This window comes from Trichoderma gamsii (genome assembly GCF_001481775.2).
Source record: "Trichoderma gamsii strain T6085 chromosome Unknown Scaffold_12.2, whole genome shotgun sequence".
Lineage (NCBI taxonomy): Eukaryota > Fungi > Ascomycota > Sordariomycetes > Hypocreales > Hypocreaceae > Trichoderma > Trichoderma gamsii.
In genome coordinates this window covers 205,946-228,832 of record NW_020171349.1, presented here as the reverse complement: position 1 = coordinate 228,832, position 22,887 = coordinate 205,946, and the positions used below count along the sequence as shown (strand labels likewise).

General features: G+C 51.6%; 7 protein-coding genes across 7 annotated transcripts; 4 read left to right on the top strand and 3 right to left on the bottom strand.

Annotated features, from left to right (window-relative positions):
- Positions 1 to 604: 604 nt before the first annotated feature.
- TGAM01_v204255 (hypothetical protein) lies at positions 605 to 1,842 on the top strand (the record flags this gene model as incomplete). The annotated part of the gene is made up of 2 exons (XM_018808548.1): positions 605 to 769; positions 895 to 1,842. 2 exons carry the CDS (start codon positions 605 to 607, stop codon positions 1,840 to 1,842), a joined length of 1,113 nt encoding a protein of 370 aa, XP_018658204.1.
- A 3,590-nt stretch (positions 1,843 to 5,432) lies between these two features.
- Positions 5,433 to 10,796, top strand: TGAM01_v204254 (hypothetical protein; the record flags this gene model as incomplete). Its single annotated transcript, XM_018808547.1, has 1 exon — positions 5,433 to 10,796. One exon carries the CDS (start codon positions 5,433 to 5,435, stop codon positions 10,794 to 10,796), a length of 5,364 nt encoding a protein of 1,787 aa, XP_018658203.1.
- A 2,186-nt stretch (positions 10,797 to 12,982) lies between these two features.
- Positions 12,983 to 14,794, top strand: TGAM01_v204253 (hypothetical protein; the record flags this gene model as incomplete). The annotated part of the gene is made up of 2 exons (XM_024549376.1): positions 12,983 to 14,642; positions 14,706 to 14,794. The coding sequence occupies 2 exons, from the start codon at positions 12,983 to 12,985 to the stop codon at positions 14,792 to 14,794; spliced, it is 1,749 nt and encodes a 582-aa protein (XP_024405840.1).
- Positions 14,795 to 15,341: 547 nt separating this feature from the next.
- Positions 15,342 to 16,065, bottom strand: TGAM01_v204252 (hypothetical protein; the record flags this gene model as incomplete). The annotated part of the gene is made up of 3 exons (XM_018808545.2): positions 15,342 to 15,537; positions 15,685 to 15,766; positions 15,831 to 16,065. 3 exons carry the CDS (start codon positions 16,063 to 16,065, stop codon positions 15,342 to 15,344), a joined length of 513 nt encoding a protein of 170 aa, XP_018658201.2.
- Positions 16,066 to 17,475: 1,410 nt separating this feature from the next.
- TGAM01_v204251 (poly(ADP)-ribose polymerase) lies at positions 17,476 to 19,734 on the top strand (the record flags this gene model as incomplete). Its single annotated transcript, XM_018808544.1, has 3 exons — positions 17,476 to 18,207; positions 18,257 to 19,552; positions 19,612 to 19,734. The coding sequence occupies 3 exons, from the start codon at positions 17,476 to 17,478 to the stop codon at positions 19,732 to 19,734; spliced, it is 2,151 nt and encodes a 716-aa protein (XP_018658200.1).
- A 323-nt stretch (positions 19,735 to 20,057) lies between these two features.
- On the bottom strand, positions 20,058 to 21,129 carry TGAM01_v204250 (general stress protein; the record flags this gene model as incomplete). Its single annotated transcript, XM_018808543.1, has 4 exons — positions 20,058 to 20,394; positions 20,459 to 20,824; positions 20,891 to 21,010; positions 21,065 to 21,129. The coding sequence occupies 4 exons, from the start codon at positions 21,127 to 21,129 to the stop codon at positions 20,058 to 20,060; spliced, it is 888 nt and encodes a 295-aa protein (XP_018658199.1).
- A 765-nt stretch (positions 21,130 to 21,894) lies between these two features.
- On the bottom strand, positions 21,895 to 22,843 carry TGAM01_v204249 (short chain dehydrogenase/reductase family; the record flags this gene model as incomplete). The annotated part of the gene is made up of 2 exons (XM_024549375.1): positions 21,895 to 22,706; positions 22,774 to 22,843. 2 exons carry the CDS (start codon positions 22,841 to 22,843, stop codon positions 21,895 to 21,897), a joined length of 882 nt encoding a protein of 293 aa, XP_024405839.1.
- Positions 22,844 to 22,887: the final 44 nt, after the last annotated feature.

Below are 22,887 nucleotides of genomic sequence, written 5' to 3'. Positions count from 1 at the left end.
GCCGAGTTAAACGGCAAACGTGGAGCAAGATGCGTGGCTGGCTAAAATTGGGTCTTGTCGTATTTACTGCTTCTCTTTCTTTTTTTTTTTTACCAGCCTTATTTTTGTACGAGGAGGGGAAGCTCATCGTGACCAACAGCTGCTTCTAATACGCGAGGCCGTCCAATTCACTGCCTTACACGATAGTGTACTTCCTTTTACTGTGTAGGTAGACGTACGTGGGAGGCTCCCACATGAAACAGCGAATGTAGAGTGTCAGGCTCTCCTGGCAGCTTATACGTCGCTACTCAGCTGGCCTCCCGCTGTTGGCCGTTCGACAGTCGGGTAGCCGTACCCAAAAAGTGACATGACGAGTCCATTAGGCTGACTTGACAGCAAAGTGAACGAGGCAACCAGCCAGAAAAGTGAATAAGCCTTATCCAACACGAAAAAGTAAACACACAGCTGTAGGCCGCCCAATGTCATAGTGTAGGTATTATCTCGCATTTTTAAACACTTACACGCCCCTTGGCCCACAAACTGGAGTCTGAGCATCATTTGTTTTTTTAACGCCTACGAGATTCAACTGGGCACAAACGGTTGATGAAGCCCGAGCTTTGACGATATGTCATCACCACCCACCAGCGATTCACCGAGCGTGCCCAACTCGCCGGGGTCAGACACGAGATTGTGCCCTGATGCGAGCAGACAGCCCGGCCCCAGTGTATTGAAGGCGTATCTGCTCCAGAATGCCCCGGAATATCAGAGGCTAGACGCGCTACGGCAAAAGGTATGCTGTTTATTGACTTTGTTCCCTTTTCCCTGCTTGAACCCTTGGGAGAGAGAGAGAGAGAGAGAGAGAGGGTGTGGTATTGAGGTAATCTTCGGAAGTCTTACACGGTATAATTTTACTAGGGTTGGGAAAACAAAGCTGGAGATGTATTCTTCCAACAGCAGAGACAGCGAGCAGACCACCCGGACCAAAGAACAATCACGTTCTTCTACAAGATGATGAAAGGCATTGCAAAGGAGATGCACTCAACAACTGGCGGCGCGCTCCGCGTCCACGCGAGAAGACCAGATAGGCCGCAGATTCTAGACTTCTGCACGGCTCCGGGTGGGTTCCTCGAATCGGCCATCAAGATTAATTCTGGCGCCAGAGCCACGGCCTTCAGCTTGCCGCCCACTCAGGGAGGGCATGAGATCATCATGCCGCTGGACTCTAGCGTGGCCTTCAAGTATGCGGACGTCACCATGTTTGCCGGCGACATGGGTTACACGGACGCCGTGCCAGCAGAGAACCCTGATGCGGCCAGCTTTGTGCTGGAGCGCAGCGTTGGCCCTGAGCAGCGCTTCCATCTCGTCTTCTGCGACGGGCAGGTTCTGAGAACCCATGTCCGGGCTGCCTATCGGGAGCGGTGGGAGGCGCGGCGTCTGACAGCGACGCAGCTCGCCATTGGGCTCGAACACGTCTCGCTTGGCGGGACCATGGTGGTGCTTTTGCACAAGCTAGATGCCCCCGACACGGCGAGCCTGTTGCACACGTTTAGCAGGTTCTCTACCATCCAGCTCTTCAAGCCGAAGAAGGCTCATGCGAAGCGATCCTCGTTCTACATGGTTGCCCGGGACATCCAGAACGATTCGCCGCAGGCACGGGAAGCCATAGACGCCTGGAAGCTCATGTGGAAGACGCTGACTTTTGCCCCCGACGAAGATCGCTGGAAGGCCGCGGATGGCCACATGGATGAACAAGAGCTGGTGGAGCAGTTTGGGCCGGACCTTGTAAGGCTCGGGAGGAGCATTTGGGAGATTCAGGCCGAAGCTCTCGAGAAGGCGCCGTTCATGCAGGCCGGGCAGAATTGAGCATGGAAAGAATGGGCTGAAGAAGCTCTTTGGTCAACACAGGCAGTGCATGTGGTCAGCTGCAGATGGATGGCAAACCGGTATTGATTGACGCGGGTAGATGGTCGTAGCGAGCTGTGATGCTCTACTGCTAAGAAATTTTCTTCTGGCATCGCTTCGCCTCGCCTCGCCTCGCCTCGTGTCCCCTTGTACATACATACAGTAGGCATTCCCTACATTAGTAAACTTTTTGATTAGGCCAAGCCACGTCCCGATTCAGTTGGCCAGGCCCGTGAAGCTTCCTGGAACGGGCATGGCAACAGCCGAGGCTGGTTAGGTCGCCTGCGGTGAGTTGTCAAATCGACATGGTCAGCCCATCGCCAGAGCCTCGGAAGCCTTATGGCAGCCCGCTAGACACACCGCTTGGGTAGCTGGCCGGATTCGCGATTGAGTGGCTGTCATTGGAGGAGAGGCGCAGGAGAGGCGGCGGAAAGGAGGTCAAGAAGAGGTGGATTGTGCGTACATGAGATTGCTGCAAGTGTATGTAAAGTCTGTATCATGGAGTCTATGGAGCCCAAAATGGATGGGCGACGCAGAAGGTTGTTGAGGTGCAGGTGATGTATCATGTGACTGCACCTCTGAAGTTACAAAGCAGAGCAGGCTGTACAAAGAGTTGGGAATGGCTCCGAAATATCATAACGGAGCAGCTGATAATAGCATATGCTTGCAATTTGTTAGATGTAGCGGATGCCATTGTTGTTGAATTACGACTACAAATCTGGTACATGATACCAGCATTACGACATGCGCCAAATATCACAGTATGATTGATATGCCTACATGTGGGTATGGAATGGAGTAGAGAAAGAGTGAATAGAGCAAAGGGGAGAGGGAAGCAGAAGGATGAAGAGCTGGCGGCTGATGACAAACTGCGTTCTCTCTCAGATGCACTTCGTACTCGTAACAGAGACACTAGGCAAAGGCCCGCTGCAGACAAGAGTCCACCTCTCGATGCTTCGATTCCTGCCCTGCCTCAATTGCTGACTGGCAACTGCATAGGCCCAGACACACTTATTCTCGCTACGCACGCAGCAACATGCAGGCTCATACGACTTACAGGATCTGCGAGCCTGCAAAGACGTACGTTTGCTGCAAGTACATATATCCGCGACACACGCATGGCTGTTTTTGTTGATGTTGCATGTCAGACGACGCGGCGCATGACGGAGCGGCGAAACTGCAACGAACTGCTGCTGCTCCGATGGAACGCGCTCGGCCCCGTTGCCAAAGCCATTGGCTGAGAGGCGTTTTGACGTGACTGATCGGGGCGCTCGGAGGGCCAGCAGAGATGGAGAGAAACAGACAGAGAAGAGGACAGACAGACAGACAGACAGACAGACAGACAGACAGACAGGGAGAGCAAGGCGGTTGGACATGGCATCCTTGGTGCTGCGACGGAGGGCCGCTTCGTGCTACTGCTGCGATGCTGAGCGGCGACGACGCATGGAGGTGTCGGGCGCGGCGCCTGATTGGGCCCTTGTGCGTGAGCTGGCACCCCTTCTCTGCTGCCGCAGTGCGTGGACGACGCAGATTGGGCAGCGCCTGGCAGAGGCTGGGGCCGTTTCGTGGTGGACAGGGATTGGCCGGTGGATGCGATTGCGTCCCAGATGCCATGCCAATGCAATGCACAATGCACTGCCAACTCATCTGGCCGCGGGCCACTGGCAGCCGCAGAAGACACCCGGCGGGCACCACCCTCTCGCGCTTTTCTGGGGCCTTTTCTGGGTCCTGGGCTTGAGTCACTTCCATGGCTTCTCTCAGTCAGTATCTACGCCTGCATGCCATGTAGTATGTATGTATGTATGTATGTATTCATTCGTATGCAGCAGAAGCAGAAGCAGAAGCAGAAGTAGAAGCAAGCGGCGGCCGGCGGGAAGCGTGAGGGAACAACAAAAAAAAAGTGTGTGAGAACCGAGAGGCGTGGGTGGACTCGCTCGTCCTCCATCTCCCGCCTGCTTCTAGCCTGCTGCTGTATATGCATTCGGCATTCTGCATCCTGCACTCTGCCTGCACTCTTCCGCTGCCTGCGCAGGACGGGCACCTATGCTGTACTACCTGATATCAAATCCAAGCTGTAGACGGCGTGTAAGCTACTGTACATGTACCATCGTAGTACCTCTATCCTATATCATGGCGCCGCGGCTGTCTGTGTAATTCGCATCTCGAGAGCCGCCGCCACCCTTTCTCTCTCCCTCTTGCTCGTGCGAGAAACGCAGGTAGCCTCTCACGCTGCTGACACCGCCGCGCTACTTGTACCATCTGTGTGTGCTTGTGTAGCGCCAGCCAGCCATCCGTCGAATCGTCACCGGCCCCAAAGCGAGGGCGCCATCCATTGCCACCGGCATCGCGGTAGCGCTGCTTCGTACTGCCCGGCATCATCTCATCCCAGACCTCACATTGACGACTTGTACACCGAATACTGCACGCACCGGCTTCTGCCTACGCCAGCAGACAAGACAGCGCCATCACATCAGCGCCAGCGACACGTTGACCAGCCTCTCGTCAGCACCGTGCGCTCCAATCGCACCTTGTACACCGTTTCTTATACCAGAAAAGCAAAAACGATGGCCACGCCCAGTCCGGCCCAGCCCGACGTCTAAAATAGCCACCGCGACTTCTGGATATACGAGCGCCGCCACCCGCCATCAGGTACCGCCAGGGGGGGCTAGAACATCGCTGCTTGTCAACGGCCACCGCACCAAGAAGAAAAATCCATTCAACCCAAAAAAAAACACACGACCCCACCGCGAGCCGCCGAGTGCTGCGACAGGCCCTATAAGCTCGTCCCAGCAGCCCCCAGTGCCGCTGCTATCGGTGGAGCAGCGCTAAGACAGGAAGACGGGCCTGTTTTGCTACCCCACGCCGGGGCCAGCGCTGCACCGAATCGTGCCTTACAGCTCAACTGCCCTCTTCTGCTGCCTCTTAGCTCAGCTGCTCTGCGCTGGCCAACCTTTTCCTCTCGTCCCGGCCTGTCCAGCCTTCTCTCCTCTGCATCTTGCAGCCCGGCTTCGTCTTAATAATAACGGCTGCCGTTTTTATTAGCTGCGTCTCGCCGTCTTGTCTCCTCCTATTTTACACACTGTTCAATAGCTGCATCTGATAGGAGCTGGCTCTGCGTCGGAGTCCTCAGCTGTCTTACCAACCAAACCTCTCCGCACTCCAAGCCCCTCCAAAAAAACCGGCCGCCGAGCTGTTACTGCTCTCTGCCCTTTGAGCAGCTCACCATCCTCGACTTCTGCTATATATCTCTTGTCAACAACATCAACATCTTCACTGCTGCCGCGAGCTTAAGTGATTGCTTACATCTCGGTTGATTCTTTCATCGCCCTATAGCAGCTCCAGCCCGCCTCGATTAGACGCCCGTCGAGCCACTGTCAACGGCTTTCGAGCCCACCAGCAGAACCGCCCACGTTCCTCAGGGAACCCGAAATGCTTCCCATGCAACGCTCGCTCTCATCGCCAGACTGTATCCAATCCTCCCCACGTACGTTGCCGCCGTCCTCTGGCCCAGCCTCTGACCCGGAAACCTGTGACCTTGCACTCGTGTACTGATGGTTCATGCCACTGGTCCAGCCGTGTCACCCACGGCTGCTGCGCACGACTCGAGATCTTCGACTCCGTCACCGGACAAGAAGAGCAGCTCCAACTCGAACAACAGCAACTCCAACAGCACCAATGGCGCCGAGGCGCAGCGACCGAAGCGCTATGAATCGCGCAGTCCCAGCCCGACCCCGACTCGCACCTCGGACGTCCCCCAGACCTTGGCCCTGCGCCTGAGCGACGATGTTCCCCGCCGAGGTCGCCATTCGCCCATGGCCTCTCGAAAGCCCATTGTGGCACAGCCAAATATGCCAAACTCGGGCAACGCAAGACACGGCTCCGGTTTTCGGCCCTTGACCCCGACGAGCTCGTCCAACGAAACGCTGCCGGGCTCAAAATTTACAAAGAAGCCCCTGCTGCATGATGTGTCCATGTATACCAACACGCACCTGGTGCGAGACAGCGACAACACCACGCTCGAAGAGCTTGCCCATGTTGTGCGCCTGTCCAAATACCAGGAACGCAAGCGTGCCAACACTCGAATTCGCCTGCAGAGAAGCTTGATTTCCACTGCATTGAGCGCTCGCCTGACGCGCTGTGGTGAGATGGCCCATCGTTACCTTGTCGAAAGCTTCCGGAAAGATGACAAGGACAACTTTGCGGCTCTGTACAATGCCATTCACGATGTTCGCAAGAGCTGCGATGAGCTCCGGCGATATGCGCTGCTGGAGCCCGAGCTGGAATCAATCTCCTCGGCCGCTGCTCTGGGTTCGTCTGACAGCTTAGATACACCCACTAACTCTACAGTTGGCGTCGGTGATCCGCTCAAGTCCATTACTCCCTTTTTGCATGACATTTCTGCCTCTGCCAGGGAGACCTTTATCGAGTTTCTGACACAGATCCGAACGAACCCGGACTACTTGGCCACTCGCATATGTGCACTCACCAGCTCTGAGCTGAATGTCTTCCTAAACTTCCACAAGGGTTTGGAGCCTGTCGAGTCGGTTCTTCCATTCCCCACGCGAAATCCCAATCGGCCTCACGCAAGTGCCTCCGGCCGTAGCTCCTCCAATACCGACATCGAAAGACTCCTGTCCTTCCAGAGACATGATCCATTGTCAATCTTGATCCATGCTTGCTTTGCCAATTCGGCTGGCCCCGACAGCTCTGAAGACCAGCGGCGCACCGATATCTGGGCGACGGTCCTGGCCAAGCTGATTGCCGAGCCCAAATCTGCCGGCGAGCATTTCCTCATCTGTGTACTAAACATCTGGACAGCTATGCGCGACTGGTCTGGTAAATCCAACATGGAGTGGTACCTGATGAAGATTCTTGAAGATGGCGCCTTCTTGCTGGACCGCGCTGAAGATCAGCATGGCACGCGATTCAATCTCTCAGACTGGAACCAGTCGGACGAAGCCGCTGCCAGGGACTTTTACGACCGCGCCGTCAACGGCTTGTTCGAGCTTGTTGACGACGAGGACGCTACCGGTATTCCGGAGGGCCTTTTGGAGCTTGGAAACGCCATCCTGAGCAAGCTCGAAAATAAGTTTGTGGAGAATACCTCCAAGTGGCTTGTCTGGAGATGCCTCTTCTTTGTCTTTCTGCTTGGCGTCATCATCCACCCGGAATACTACGGCATGCTGGCCGAGTATCACATCACCCCTTATGCCAGAGAAAAGATTCTGAAAAAGGTTGCCATGAGAGCCCATGAATACGTTTCAAGCATGTGGAGTGGCAAGCCTTCGGCCACCTGTGTCCCTGTGAACATTCCTCCCAAGATCAAAGGCCACGTGGAAAACATCCTCGCCAGATTCCAAGGCACTCGGTCCAAGGTTCCCGCCGCTAAACTGCTGCCCGCGAGATCCATCACCTCCCTCAGGGAGACTGTCGAGGTCCGCCCCTACTTGGTCATCAGCCCTGCTGATTTGGCGACGCTGGCCAACGCTCTCTTCCCTGAGAAGCGGCCGCATTCCGCACGTTCGGGCCCAGCCTCCATTTCCGGGCTGTCGGCCATCTCCCAGCCCATCTCCATGTCCAGCCATCACAACAAGAATAGCTTTGATACGGCCTCCATCATCAGCACCAGTGCCTCGTCCATCTTGAGCGACGCAACCACGTCTCGTGATTTCATCTATGATCTCAACACTGCAACGCCCCGATACTCGCCTCCTGCTGAAGATCCCGAGGAGCAGAGGCGGATGAGCAAGTACGAGGATGATGGCTATCGCCTCAGACTCGCCATTCACGAAATGCAGCAGAACCTTGGCGCAGATGTCGTTCGTGGATCTAGCCACCCATGCGCCGAGAGGTGGGTAGTTCTCTTTATTTCTCCTGACGGAAAGAGCCTGTCTACGCAGATGACCTATGATCCGGATGACGAGCTGGAAGATGAGGAAAACTCATCCAGCACCGATACCGATGAGGACGAAACGCCGCAGCGCCCTGAGCTCGACAAGGATTACCATCAGCTACGTAACTCTGTTCTCAAGCTGGTGGAGGATTATGAAATTCCCCGCAGCTTGGAGCCAGAGCGCGGACGTGCCCAACTTAGCAATCGCGCTTCTGGACTGAGGAAATACACCTCAAGAAACAGAATCATCCAACCAGAGAAATCGGTTGCTAGCCGAAATCCTTATCGAAAGCAAATGGGCGTTGATGGCACAATTTCCACTACCGACTTGACGCCCAAGAAGCCTGAGGAGTCTGAGCCTGTCTTAATTACCATGCTCAAGGCGGCCTCATCTCAGTCCAAGGCCCAGGCAGACTTCGTCTCGGCGCACATGTACTGGAAGACGCTGAACCAGCTGACTGCATTGGCATCGAGCTCACTGCGACAGGACGGATTCGCAGCCCTCATCAACATTCTGGCCCGAGGACCGCGCGACGCCATTCGCCGCTCCGCCTCTGCCATTGAAGAATATGATGCGTGGCTCGTCTGGCTGAAGCAAAGCCAAGAGCGCCATGAAGGCCTAATCGACGGCATGATGAAGCGTGTCAACGCCATCCGCGACAAGATGTGGTATGTTACCGATGTTCGCAATTCCAAGGAATATGCGCACAGCCGTGACATTTGTCAGGCTCTCAAGACCATGGGTATGCCGCGTCGTTGGAGCTCGTTTCAGCGCTCAAGGGCTCACAACAACCGTGGTCCTAGTTCCTCCTACCTCTACCGCACCGAATCGCAGATTATGGACCTCCTGGCCGCTTCGGAGGAGCAGGGCGGGCCGAACAAGCTTAGCGACGATCAGGCAGAGATGACCTCCCTGTGGCTACAGCAATACGGCATCGAGAACTTCTGCCAGGGCGAGGAACGCATTCACCGGTTCTGCTGTGAGGTGGACCGATGCATTTCCAAGCTCGTCGGCGAGACCCTCCGAGAGGCACCGGTCCTGTGGTCCAGTGAGCTGTATAAGCGCGATAAGCTGGTTTATGACCGCAGCAAGACCAGAGACCGTGATCACTCGTGGGGTGGCGATGATTCGACAAGCATCATCAGCGAACAGGATAGACGCCATGCCTCGCATACCTCGTCGTCGTCTGGACGATCCAGTTCATTCACTCGGGACCTGAGGTCCATGACCAGCAACAACACCAGCCACCACTCTTTGGACTCGTCGAGGCATAGCTACTCGAGGACTGGTGGTATGCTGGCCGATATCCCGGATGGTCAAGAATACTTTGATAAAGCATCTCCAGTGGATTCTTCAGGCACATTCTGGTCACCATTCCAGCCAGCCATGTCCACCAGCTCGGCTCCATCACGCTACTCGCCTACTACAAGCCTTACCAATGTGTCCACCACTTTTTCTGCTCCTCAGCACCACACGATCCCATCAATTACAAGCGCCTCTACCGGGCGCCCTAGTACTGCTGCTTCGTCCAATGACACTATTCAACAACATCGCAACGACGACGAGAAGACACGATTTTTGAATGAACTTAAACAGACTCTTATTAGCTTGCTATTATCTGACTTGGGCAACCAAGTCTTGGCTCGTGGATCAGAGACAGACGGCTGGTTCGGGAAGCTCGGACAGCAATGTATTGACAGAAAAGATGCCTTGGAGAGGCGGGCTCGCCGCAAGTCTGACAAGAAGTCTTCGCAAAAGTCGGGACTAGGAAGACTCAGAGGGCTGGAAAAGAAGAGAAGCTTTGGTAATTTGAGAAATGCGGGTGAAGGCACGCCAGGATCGGAGCCCTCTGAAAGCAGCCCGATAGCCTCTCCTGAGTCTCCCATGGCCACCATTGACCCGCCGCCGGCTCCCAAGGAGACGTCGAATGAGTTTCCATTCAAGAAGGCTTACAAGCGTCTCTTAAACATGTTCTGCGTCCATCCCAACCCATATGCGAAGCTCAATGCCCTCAATGAGCTCGAGCAGCTCATTGTCGCATCTATGCTGTCGAGCGGCACCAAAAGATCGCGATGGAACCGATCTGACGCAGGCTCTAGCATTGTGGAAGATCACGGGTCCACCACTCGCCCCACTCCATTGGAGGGCATGATTGACAATGTCAAGGAACGCCGACAGCAAGCCATTCAGTCGGGACTTCCGTCGGTTGGATTTTCATCGTTCCCCTCTCGGCAATCCAACTCCGAGACACGATCCATCGTCTCCGGTGGCGCTTCCAATTCGGACCTTATCACCAAAGAGCTTTATACCCTCTTCCGAGATGCAGGAATTCGGCCAAAGTCTCTCTTCCGTGACCTGCAGTTCATCGCTGCCTTTGTGCCCCCTTCCGTTCTAGATAAACCAGAGAAAGGAAAGGCTTTTTGGAACGCCGGACTTGCAGCACTCAAGCTCAAGTCGGAGGTGTGCCGAACCATGGTGGAGATGGCAGATGAAGTGATTGCTGCCCATTCGCATACTCGCCAGACAACAGATGGTACTACTCCTCTCGACGGACCTCAGTCAACCACCGGCACTCCGCCGCCCCCATCTACTACGTATGGTCTAAACGACGTTGGTAAAATGTGGACGATTACTGCTAAAGAAGGCTACCCCACGGCGCAACGTGAGCTAGCCTTATTCTACTTATCTAACCCTGAATACGTTGAAAGAACAACGCTGCCCTTGTCCAAACCAAGGGAGGTGTTTAAACAATCGGTCATGGAGAAGTATGGCCGCACCCGAGGCAGCCTTGGTGGCTCTGGTGCAGGCGGCCTTGGCGGCGTAGGTGCTTCCTCTAGAGGCCCGGGATCTGGAAATGGCAGCTCTGGGGACGGGCAGCTCGGGGGTGGATCCGAAGGCGACGTCAGGACTGATCCCGGTTTGATGTGCGTCGCTGTCCACTGGATGGAAGCGGCAGAGCAGGGTGGCGACGAGCTTGCCTCGAGCTTCCTACGACAAAATGAGTTTATGGGGCTCAGCTAAACCTTGCAATTCGCATGCAGCTACCCAGTTTGGGATACTTTCAGATATACCCATGAACTTCCAGACATATGCTTGGCTACTATGATTTACCATGATTTATCCTTGCTTTTTGTTTGTCATCTATCAATTTCGGTTTTTTGTAATCTACATGACGCATAATGCATGGAATCAGCAAAACACGATATGAATTCACGAAATGATATGACGGCATTTATTTTAAACGTTTTCCACGCCAAGAGAGATGAGATTTACGACCTTTACAACCCTTGTCATGAATCACCCCAAAAAAAAAGAAGCGACTTTTTTTTTTTTTTTTTTCCTTTTTTTTTCATGTTATTTTTTTCTCTCCATTCTCGGCCGATATAGAATATGAGGGAACCGCGCGGGCTAGCTGGCTGGCTTCTCTGATTTTATGATACCATTCTGTAACGGACGAAAATGGTGTTGGAGTCTCATCCTGTTTCTGCTTTACTTATATATATACATTTATTAAAGCTATACGTTTGTTTCTGCGCCCTATCATGGGCCACTTTTTAGATAGACGGACAACACACGTTCTTTTTTTAGTATCCATTTCTGATACTTTCGCTGTTTTTTGGATATTTTTTGCTATTCACGCACTCGCTGTGGTTTACCTTTTGCGCTGTGAGGGAGGATATACCATGAGTTTTTGAAGAACTTGTTGGATGTGGGATTTTTTATACTTATTTTTCGTGTAGTGCTGAGGTGGGTTTAGGGGAGATTTTAGAAAAAGACTAAAGAAAGAAATGAAGTTGTAAAAAGAAAAACGCATTCAGTCCATCCGGGAAGTGAAAGTAGCGGATACTAGCAACCAAAGTTGTAGGCTGCCAAGTTGCATTTCTTGAGCTGCGGGTATTGATAACTACTGCAGCAGAACAGTATTATATTGCCTCGAAATAACATCGTAGTCGATTTTCTAGCTTGATAAAGTGATCAACAGGCGGATAATGTAGTAGTTGTTCGTACGGAAATAGGGGCAGTGAATCCGGTATCCCTTGATGAGTAACCTGTATATTACCGGAATAAGTGAGACTTGTGGTTGAAGAAGCCGAGGAGGCTCTTGAAGAAAATCACCGTTAGTCGCCTACGTCGCTAAAATTATATTAAATTCACCCGCCCAGGCTGTTGCAATATCTGACAGCCCGGCCTTCAAGTGTCAACATGTGAAATACATGTACGCCCGGCATAGAGATGCAGAGGTTGTATTAGCGTGCGGCTTGAAGACTATGCTGAAGCACGAGTGGGTTGACGAGATGAACATGTAACAACGCGGGCGAGCATTATGCCGATCAAATATACGCTTATGAGAGCAACGCCTCTGTCGGTGTCAATGCGTATTCGTTGTGCTGCTACACACGTATACGCGCCTATTCACCAAAGAGCCAAGCATATTTTAAAGCTTTACTGTACTTGCCTGATAAAGAGGAGAGGGGGAGACTATTGAAAGAAAAGGCCATTAACTTGCGAGTTGACAACTCAGGCATGCTATGCGAAGTAACAGCTCTTAAGCAGCAGCAGAGGAAATATTACTCCTTCACTCTTGATCGGTCCCAGAATTCAAAGTGGCGTGTGCAAGATGTGCCTGATACAATTGCCAATCCAGGCCCATGCACCAATAGCCGGCTTAGTAGGTGCATGCAGTGCCCTAGCCTGGTACTGCGAGGACCTCCTTTGTAAGGTTCAATGTAGTAGCATGTACAGAGAGTCAGTGTCACTGAGAGTTGCGAGTTACGGCATCCAACACGCGGCTAGGCGGCCGAGCAACCGAATTACTGGTAGATATGAGGGGCATGGAATTACTAGACTTGATCTGATCAGTGCATTCTACGTTGGTGCTTTTCAGGCGGGAGAAGTTATCCAGCACCACAATTTCAACACCCCAGCTGTAGCTCAGCCAGGCAGCAAGTCCATGTATTAAGATACACAACTGCGAAACATGAATATTTATACATAGCGGTAGCAGCAGTAGCAGCAGTACATGTAGCCTATACCGTATGTATGGATGGTATAGAGTGCTGAACAATAGAATTGGGGTGCTGGTCATCTTTTCCCGTTTCAGGCGCTGCCCGGGGCCTCCTTGTAAGTGGGGCCCATCAATAGCTATAGCTGAGCTCTAGAGCTCCCGCTAGCAGGCTGCAGCCTAATCTGGCACCAGCACGGCTCCCATGTATATAAGTCCGCGTACAGACAGCAAGCTCTGGTCACGCCCGACGTCCATATCTATCCATCTCCTTTCCTTTCTCTTATTTGCCTTTTCTTCTTCTTTCTCACCACACACATTTCCTTCATCCGTCTCCCTCCATCCGCTTGTCGCAGTCATGGTTGACGGCGCCGACTCGCCGGGAGCTCTGCCGATAGCTCTGCCCCTTCTGCAAGTGCCGCCAGAGATCCTGGATCGAATCACCTGGCATCTCCAGACGACAGAGCTCTGCAACTTTCGCCTCACCTGCAAGTCTGCCGAGCGAGCCGTTCATTTCAGATTCACCTCGGAATTCTTCACGCGCAAGCAGTTCATGGTCTCCGAGTTCAGCCTCAGGGCCCTCGTTGACATCTCCAAAAGCCGCTTCGCTGCATATCTACGCCATGTGCACATCAGCCTCGATCAAGTCGAGGAGCTGGCCAGCTCTCACGTAGATATGTCGTCAAGGACTAGCAGACTGCACCAGCAACGCTTGGTCGAGCAGAGCACTCTGTGGACGCTGGGACTCGTTCCCAAATATCTCGCCGATGCCTTCTCTCGTCTGCCGAATCTGGAGACGGTTGCACTCCGCGACTTCAACTCAACAAGGAGATCTCGAGATGGCCCTCACGCGCAATGGCGCAGCTATGGCTTCCAAACGCTTGTTGACGAGACTGGTGCCTTTCCTGTCACCTCCCGGTTTTTCAACCGGAGCGGTTCGTCCCTTCTTGACAGAGCCAACATCTTCTTCAAGGCCATCATCCACGGCCTGGGCCTGGCGAATGTGAGGCTGAAAAATCTTGAAGTCATGGAGAGGAACTTCAACTTGCTGTTGGACTCTGCTTTCTACTTGCACCCAGATTTCGAAGCCGCCTACGCCGCTGTGCTTGGAAATCTCAAAAAGCTGCATCTTTGCATCGATGTTTTTTGGGCTACTTCCTTCCATGTTACACAGCCGTATCACCAGGAAAATCTCATCAAATTTCTGAGTCATTGCCAAGGCCTGGAAGAACTCCGCATTAACGGGAAACGCGACAGTCACGGCAAAGGCAGCCGTATGAACCTCCATCTGTTCATGAGCTGGCTCGCAGCATCAGAAGCGAAGCCTCTATCGCAGCTCCAATCAGCCGACATATTGATAGATAGCGAAGATGCCCCCCCTCCAGTCGAATTTCCGCAGTTGGGCAACCTCAGCCTAGGAATGATGGCTCTTACTGTCGAAGAGACCGTTCATCTTATCACCAAGTTTGCCGGCTCACTTCAGCACCTGGAATTATGGAGATTTCAGTTGATAGCTGACTCAGACACTGATGTTGACGCGGAAGAGAAGAAGCAGAACTTATTTGTCAGCCTTTTGAAGAGGCTTTTGGCTGTACCAAACCTCAATCTCCGACATATCAAATTGGGCATGCTCCAACAGATGCTGAATGTCAGCGGCAGGTACAACAATAAGATGCAAGCCGTAGAGTTTACCAAAGACAAGCCGGCCAGCACGGATGACGAGAAAGATGCAGCCGCGCCAGTTGCTCAGCATAGTATACGAAAGCCAACAAACAGTAACTTCATGGAGTATACGGGCTCAGACTGGAGGCACTTTGTGCGCCACGAAATGATACCTCGACTGCACATCCCTGATGAATCTGAGAGTGGGTTCCGTTGCCTTTTCCCCGCCGAAACGTGTAAGTGATTGCTAACTTTATTGTTTATAGTGTATATAGTGGATCGAAATAGCTCTGACGAAGAATCAGAAGACGTTAGTGAAGATGAAAATGACGAAGACGAAGAAATGGATGAGTAATTAGACTGGATTTGCTAAGATAATTGGCTATAGGCTGGGTAATGAGGCGATACTGGCACTTGATGAGTTATGATATTTCGGCGTAAACTACTAGTAGGTTCGCTGTCTACCTATTAATATAAGAAAACATTTGATGTTATATACATGTAATATACTTGCTGCTACTGCTGCTACTGCTGCTACTGCTGCTACTGCTGCTACTACTACTGCTGCTGCTACTACTATTACTATTACTACTGCTACTATTACTACTACTGCTGCTATGGCTCTTATTAAGACTTGCAGTTGAATTAAAGAGAAACATATACTGTATGTTGATGCCGCGATAAAGCGCTCAAAGGGCAATCGCAGATAGGCGTGGCATTATTCCATCCAATCGGTTATTGTAGATAGCTAATAAACATACGCGATTGAGGTACGGTAACTAAACTTCCCGAGACTGTTATGTGTCTCTGTAACACCGCGATAGCAACAATAGAACAATAAAAACCCCAAAGCATAAGGTAAGCACAGCTCATGGATACCATTTATCCCTCGGACCAACAATTTAGTGGCAATCGTGCGGCTTCTTCAAGTCACTGCACCATGGCGTGCTCGGGTGACCAGAACAGCAGCGGACCGACCGAGCGTCGCTGTTCCATTTGGTCTTCTCTTTGTTGGACTCGTGTTTCGGGCAGAGCCATGGTGTGTAAAGGTGCTGGCCGGTGAAGGCGGCCGTGTGGTGATTTTTGCAGTTTTGGAAGCTGTGAAGAAGTCGTGGGTTAGTCTCGCTGAAGAGAACATGCGGCAATATATAGACATTTATATATATGCAGGTATATATAGAATGCACATGGTAATAGATGTCTATGATATATCTTGCAGATGATAGGAATATTGCACAAACTCACGTAAACAACATGCAAGCCCCTCCCTCTGCTCCCACGTCCTCCAGCATCTCCTGCATTTTGGGATCCAGAACGCCAAGGTTATCTACGCAAGTTAAATGTCAGCGCCTTCATTCTTTTAAGTCTATGCAGAAGAATAAAAAACTCACAACACTCGCCGTGCTTCAAACCCCTCGAGAAACATGTCTCCGGCCTGGTGTAGTCGAGGCACCACGAAAAGGTGATATCATCGACCAGAGGGGGCTTCTCAGGAGGCCGTCTGGGGGAACTCAACGTTAGGTTTTTGCCCTCCTCGTAATGGCCTGGCGATGGACTGCGGATACTCAGAGAGAAGCCGAGTGAGGCAACGAGGAGGACGGAAAGGAAGATTGCCGAGATCTTCATGGTGGTTAACGTATCAGGGTCCTAGAATCGAAGAAATAGTCGATTTGGTTGGAGAAGAAGAGAAGAAGAGAAATTTCTGCAAAAGGTCTTGCCAAAGAGTAAAGTAGGGACTTTTAAGTAAATTTACATGCATCCATACGCAAACGTATTGCTCCTCTTAAACCTCTGTTAGGGTGGCTTGCAAGAAAGTCAGATTCTCGTATGCACCAGCCATTGCTGTATACCTAGGTAGGTACCTATACCGTACTATAGACAACAATGTGGGCTACAGAGCCAGTTGTCTTTACGTTGAAAGCGGCTATATGTATGATGTGAAAGTTTATTGGCTGGAATATGGAACATTTAAGTTATTCAGCACCCTAATTCTGTTATTTAACACTTGAGCCGGCATCTAGACATGCATGTAGATTACTACTAAGTAAGTACTACATCTGTTATATCCGCTATTGCTACTACATCTGCTACTGCTGCTATTTTTACGCGTGTTTGCAGTTATGAATTTGAACATGTGGGCTGGCTGTCTTATTGAGCTATAGCTGGGGCTGGATAACTTCTCATGTGCTCCCTTAGCAAATTAGTCTCGGCGTTGTAAGCCATCTCCATTATACATATAATTGGCATCTACCAAAGTATCCTATTCGTCCCATAATGAGCGCTTTATCGCGGCATCAACATATCAAATATGTCTTAAATTCAGCTGCAAGCCCCAATAAAAACTGCTAGCCAAACTTATCAAAATTGCGCGCATCAGCCACCGACCCATCCTAGCTCAGAGCTCTGTACCACCCCCCATAAATTCCAGGCAGCAAGACCACTCAGAACCCAGCGCCCTGCGGCACACGTGACGTCGCGGTCGTCTCGCGCCGCCGCCCAGCGAGGTCTAGGCGCGCTGGTGCCTGGAGCCGTTCCGAAGTGGCGCCTGAGAAGCTCAGCTTTCCCGGATGCCACCGCTAGCGGCAATCGCTGGCGGGGGAGCGCTCCACTAAAGTAGGCAGCTCTGGGGCTCTGAGGTCCAGCGACAGGGCCTAATCGAGTAACTGCTGCTGTAGAGCTGACGATACGAGCTAAGCTGCAAAGCATTTAAAAGGGCGGCATCAAGCCGCGTCCAGCTTCAGCTTTTCTTTCGTTTCCTGAGCCATTGAGCAATCAATTGAGTCCTGTTGACGCGTTTTCTGCTTTTCGTCGTGGCATTGAATCGCATTGCACAGGCAGCGTTGTTGAAACGAGCATCCTTCCTTGTCTAATCCCCAGAAAGGCCGCCAGCACTATTAGAGCGCCGGCACCAACATTTCTTCCTCCTCTCCGCCTTTTCTTTTCTTTCAACCTCACTCTTCTTCTCCCTGCCTACTATTCTTCGCATTCACCCCATTTTCCCGACTATTATATACTTTCATTACCACAGTCATCATCATGGCACGTCGAAAAGCTGCCGCCGCTGCACCTGCACCTGCTGCACCCGCAACGCCACCCCTGGACGGACATGTCATCGCCATCAGCGGCAAATTTGACAACTCCAAGCACACCCATGCCTCATTGGAGCAGCTCGTCCGGTCCCTGGGCGGCAGCGTCACCAAGAGCGTCACCAAGACCACCACCCACGTGGTCTGCACTGAAGACGACTACAATAGCAACACGGCCAAGGTGGCTGCTGGCAAGGCCAAGGACCTGCCCCTGGTCGATCCCAAGTGGATCTTCGAGACCGAGAAACAGAACAAGGCCATTGACCCGCAAGATCATGTCTGGGGCAGCGACAGCGCTAAGCCCAGCGACTCACAGGCCAATGGCAAGAAGCGGCCCCTGATGGTCTCCAAGAGCGACGACGACGCAGAGCCCGAAACCAAAAAGGCAAAGACCAAGGGCTCCAAGGCCAAGGGCAAGGCAAAAGCTGCCCAGGCCGACTCCGAGCCCGAAGCTGAGGCTGAGGCTGAAGACAAGCCCGAGACCAAAGAGGAGAAGCAGGTGGCCGAGGGCCAGTTCATCAAGAAGAAGAATGTGGCTATTCCTGTGGATGAGCACTGCCCGCTCAACTCCACCTACCAGGTGCACATCGATCCAGACAGCGGATTGATCTATGATGCTTCCCTCAACCAAACAAATGCATCGCACAACAACAACAAGTTTTACCGTGTTCAGGCAAGTTTAGTTTTCGTCTCACATACGCAGCAGAGCGTACTAACGGAATGTCCCTCAGGTCCTTTTTGAGCCAAAATCCAAGTCGTACAAGACATGGACCAGGTGGGGCCGCGTTGGTGAAACTGGTCAAAGTGCCCTGCTTGGTAACGGCTCCGTTGAAGACGCACTCAGAAACTTTGAAAAGAAGTTCAAGGACAAGTCTGGCTTGACCTGGGACAACAGAGGCGACAATCCAAAGCCCGGAAAGTACGCTTTTGTTGAGCGTAGCTACAACCCTGATTCGGACGACGAAGATGATGCCGATGATGATGCCGATGGCAAGGGCGTCAAGAAGGAAGAGGATGAGGAGATCAAGATTGCAGACTGCACCCTGCAACCCGAGGTCAAGTCGCTCATGGAGCTTATCTTCAACCAACAGTATTTCCAGGCCACTATGACTGCCCTGAACTATGATGCGAACAAGCTCCCCTTGGGAAAACTCAGCAAGGCAACCATCACCCGTGGTTTCCAACAGCTGAAAGATCTTGCAGCCTTGATGGATGATGCTTCTCTTGCCCAGAGCAAGTGGAACATGACTGTGGCCAATGCCACCGAGCAGTTATCCAACTTGTACTACTCAATCATTCCACACGCATTTGGTCGCAATCGGCCCCCCATCATTCGAGACAGCGTTTTGCTCAAGAAGGAAATAGAGTTGCTGGAGAGCTTGTCGGACATGAAGGATGCGGCAGAAATCATGAAGATTGACCGCAAAGCAACGGACAATGTTCATCCTCTGGACAAACAATTCAACGGCTTGGGTCTCAATGAAATGACCCCGCTGGATCACACCAGCAGCGAGTTCAAGTATCTGTCAGACTACCTCAACGGCACCAAGGGCGATACCCATCACCACAGCTACAAAGTCCAAGATATTTTCCGCGTCGAGCGCCAGGGCGAAGGCATGCGTTTCGACGAATACTCAGAAAACAGCAAGATTGGTGCAAACCGCCGCCTCCTCTGGCACGGCTCGCGCGCGACGAATTTCGGTGGCATTCTCAGTCAAGGTCTGCGAATCGCGCCCCCGGAAGCGCCTGTGTCGGGTTACATGTTTGGCAAGGGTATCTACTTGGCCGACATGGCATCCAAGTCTGCCAACTACTGCTGCTCGTACATCTCTGGGGGCCAGGCCCTCTTGCTTCTTTGCGAGGCCAAGCTGGGCGATCCCATGCAGCAGTTGACCAATTCCAGCTACGATGCCGGCAACACTGCCAAGAAGGGTGGCATGGAAAGTACCTGGGGAATGGGTATGACGGCGCCGCCCAAGTGGATGGATGCGGGTGTTGTGCACGAGAGCCTCAAGGGCATCCAGATGGTAAGTTGGCTTCTTATTTTCTTCTTTTACACCATAAACTATTGCTGATTCATTACTAGCCCGATATTACTGAGAAACCATGCGCCACCAACGTGGACGGCGCATACCTCCAGTACAACGAGTTTATTTGCTACGACATTGCGCAAGTCAAGCTGCGCTACCTCCTCCGCGTCCAGATGTAAGCAAGAAAAAAAGGAAATAAAAGGGGTTAAGTTTGGTTGTAGCAATCTCAGGCTACTTCTTCATATTAATATTATGTTCTCTGCGGGAATGAGATGGACAATGGGTCTGGGCATTATGAGAAGGGAGTATCTTCAGCCGGTTTAAAGGGCCATTGCTTTAGGGAGTCATGGACAATATTTGTGTAAGATAGCTGGCTAAAGCGATAAGTATGACATTATGACTAGACGATAATTGATGCATTTCAAAATATGTTTTTATAAGTTGCGACTTCGTTATTCATTCTCGTTATTATCAGATACAGACGACACCATCCTTACTCAACCTAGTCGCCCAGCGGATAAGCATGCAGAATCTGTCCATAATACAGCTCAGCATCCTTGGAAGCCAGGAAAATGAACGACGGCGCAATCTCGCTCGGCTGGCCAGGCCTCCCAATCCCAGATTTAGCTCCAAAGCCCTCCATCTGCTCAGCCGGACGCGAAGCAGGCTGCAGAGGCGTATGCACCGGGCCAGGCGCCACGGCGTTCACCCGAATACCCTTTGGCATGAGTTGTTTTGCCAGCGATTGTGTGAATGAAGTAATGGCTCCCTTGGTGGATGCGTAATCTACCATTGCCGCAGTGCCTCTGAACGCAACAGTCGACGTCGTGTTGATGATGCTGCAAGTCAACCTCACATTAGCAATCTTCATACTGGCGTGTAAGTGGAGGGGGAAAAACTCACGAGCCGCCCTTTTCCATATGCGGCACCGCATACTTCGTCATAGCAAACATTTGCAGAATATTGCTCCTAAACGTGCTCTCCACATTATCCAGGTCAATCTTGGCAATGTCCTCGCACATGATCTGCTTCGAGGCATTGTTGACCAACACATGCAGTGCGCCGAATCGCTCCATGTGCTGCTCGACGGCCTTGCGGCACGTTTCATTGTCCATGAGGTTACCTGGGATGAGGAGGCACTGCTTGCCTTCTTTTTCGACCATTTTCTTGGTCTCGCGAGCGTCTTCCTCTTCTTCGGGGAGGTAGACGATTGATACGTCGGAGCCTTCGCGGGCGAAGAGGACGGCGACGGAGCGGCCTATGCCGGAGCTGTTTTGTCGAATGAGCTATCCAGCCTTGTTTTATATACGAGATTAAGTTTGTGCGTGTACTTACTCTCCGCCGGTGATGAGTGCTTTATTGCCTTTAAGCTTTCCTGCTGCGAGATACTCTTGGTGTCCATGTTTTCCTTCAAGAGCAGTTGTCTCGCTTGAAGGCTTCATGTCCTTTTCCAGCCTGATATAGGAGTATCAGTATAAGTTTTAAAATTGATTCATATATCCAACTTACCCTGGAAGATCTTGGCTTTGAGCTTCTTCCACCGGCTTAAAGCTGCCCGATTCAGTGCGAGACATTGTGTGAAACTTGTATGAAATCTGTGAGTTGTGGTTTACTGCAGGGTAATTGCGTGTAAGACGCGTGCAAACAAGCTGAGGTCTGGGGATCAATTGCTTCAGAGAGCGACAAGTAGCAGATTTGAGCATGGTTTCTCAACTGAGCAAATATATACAATTTTTAATAAGTACATGTCGCTTTATGGGGCTTGTTTTATAATACTGCTTCATTGAAAGCTGACAGGGTTGCGTTTCCGTGATGTCACTCATTTTTTCACCGGACATGACGCATACGACACGGCAGCAATCTCCTCAAGCGACATTGTCAATGGTTGTTAGCTGCAGCCGTTTACCCCGCTGGAAATGTAAAAAGTGAAAAAGTCAGAGAGATTAAATAATAATTAAACATTCATAACATCATGCATGACGGACAAAACTCTCCTGGATATGGTTTCCTTTATAAGCTTGTGAAGATAAACTCGGGCGATCGGCAGCCGCTAGTACGGAGTTTAAAGTCGCCACTTGACATGAAGTAATTATTAGAAACTTGGTCGATATGAGTTACTTACATGTGATCAACTGTTGGCTGAGCACATTTTTGAGTGCAAATGATTGTTACATGCGCTTTGGAGTGCAAATGAATGATGGTTGGTTGACTGCTAATGACAGTTTATAAGTGCAGTTTGACATAGGTCACAGTCTCTCAAGATATTCTTAAAATAACTTGAACCGAATAGCATGTTACAAGCTTTTGTAGTATATTTAATTATCTTCGCGACTATTCAGCTAGAATCCATCAGCGAGCGTATGTCCTCCGTCAACCACCACTCTCTGTCCATTGACAAACTGATTCCCAGCCAAAAACAGCACAGCCTGTGCCATGTCCTCATCTTTTCCAGGCCGTCTCGCGGGAATCATGCTCTCAAACTTCTCACTATCCAGCTGACTCTTTTGTCTCTCATCGCTCTCTCCAGCCGTCATCTCACTGGGGAAAACCCCCGGCGCAATGCTATTGACGCGAATCTTGAGCCCTGCAGCAGCAAACTCCGCAGCCATCATGCGCGTCAAGTGTTCAGCCGCGCCCTTTGACGCATTGTAGCTGAAATGGTGCTGGCTACTCTTAATCAAGCCGGAGATGGAAGTAATATTGATAACAGTAGATGACCACCCAGGGTAAGTCTCAGTCGAATTTTGCAGCAGCGGCAGGAAAGCAGCCGTGGTGAAGTACATGGCCGTGACATTAGTCCGATACGTCTCAAGCCAGTCATCAAACGTCGATGAGTCGCTGTCAAAGAGCGACTTTTTCAGCTCCTCTGCGGATTTCGCTTCTGCGGTGGTGTGCTTCTCGCCACTGACGCCGGCGTTGTTGACGAGGATGCAGATGCATTTCTCCCGCGACTGGATTTCTTCGACGAGGACTTTGATGCCGTCTTTGGAGTTGACGTCTGCTCGGATGGGGATGATCTCGCCGGGAGCATCTTTGCCGTGGGTTGACGCGGCGTTGTCGAGCTTTTCTTTGGTGCGGCCGCAGATGTAGACTTTTGCTCCGTTGGCGGCCAGGGCTTGTGCGGCCATGAGGCCAATTCCGGAGCCACCGCCTGAGAATATTGATGTTAGGTGTGCTGTGTCATTTTATGCCATTTATGGGTATGAAGCTAGACGTACCGGTGACAAGGGCCACTTTGCCGGAGAGGTCAAAGAGCGACTGTCTTGTGAGATTATGTGTGCTTGCCATGTTGATTGTCAAATTGTACCAATTACTGCTTGAGAGGGTAGAAT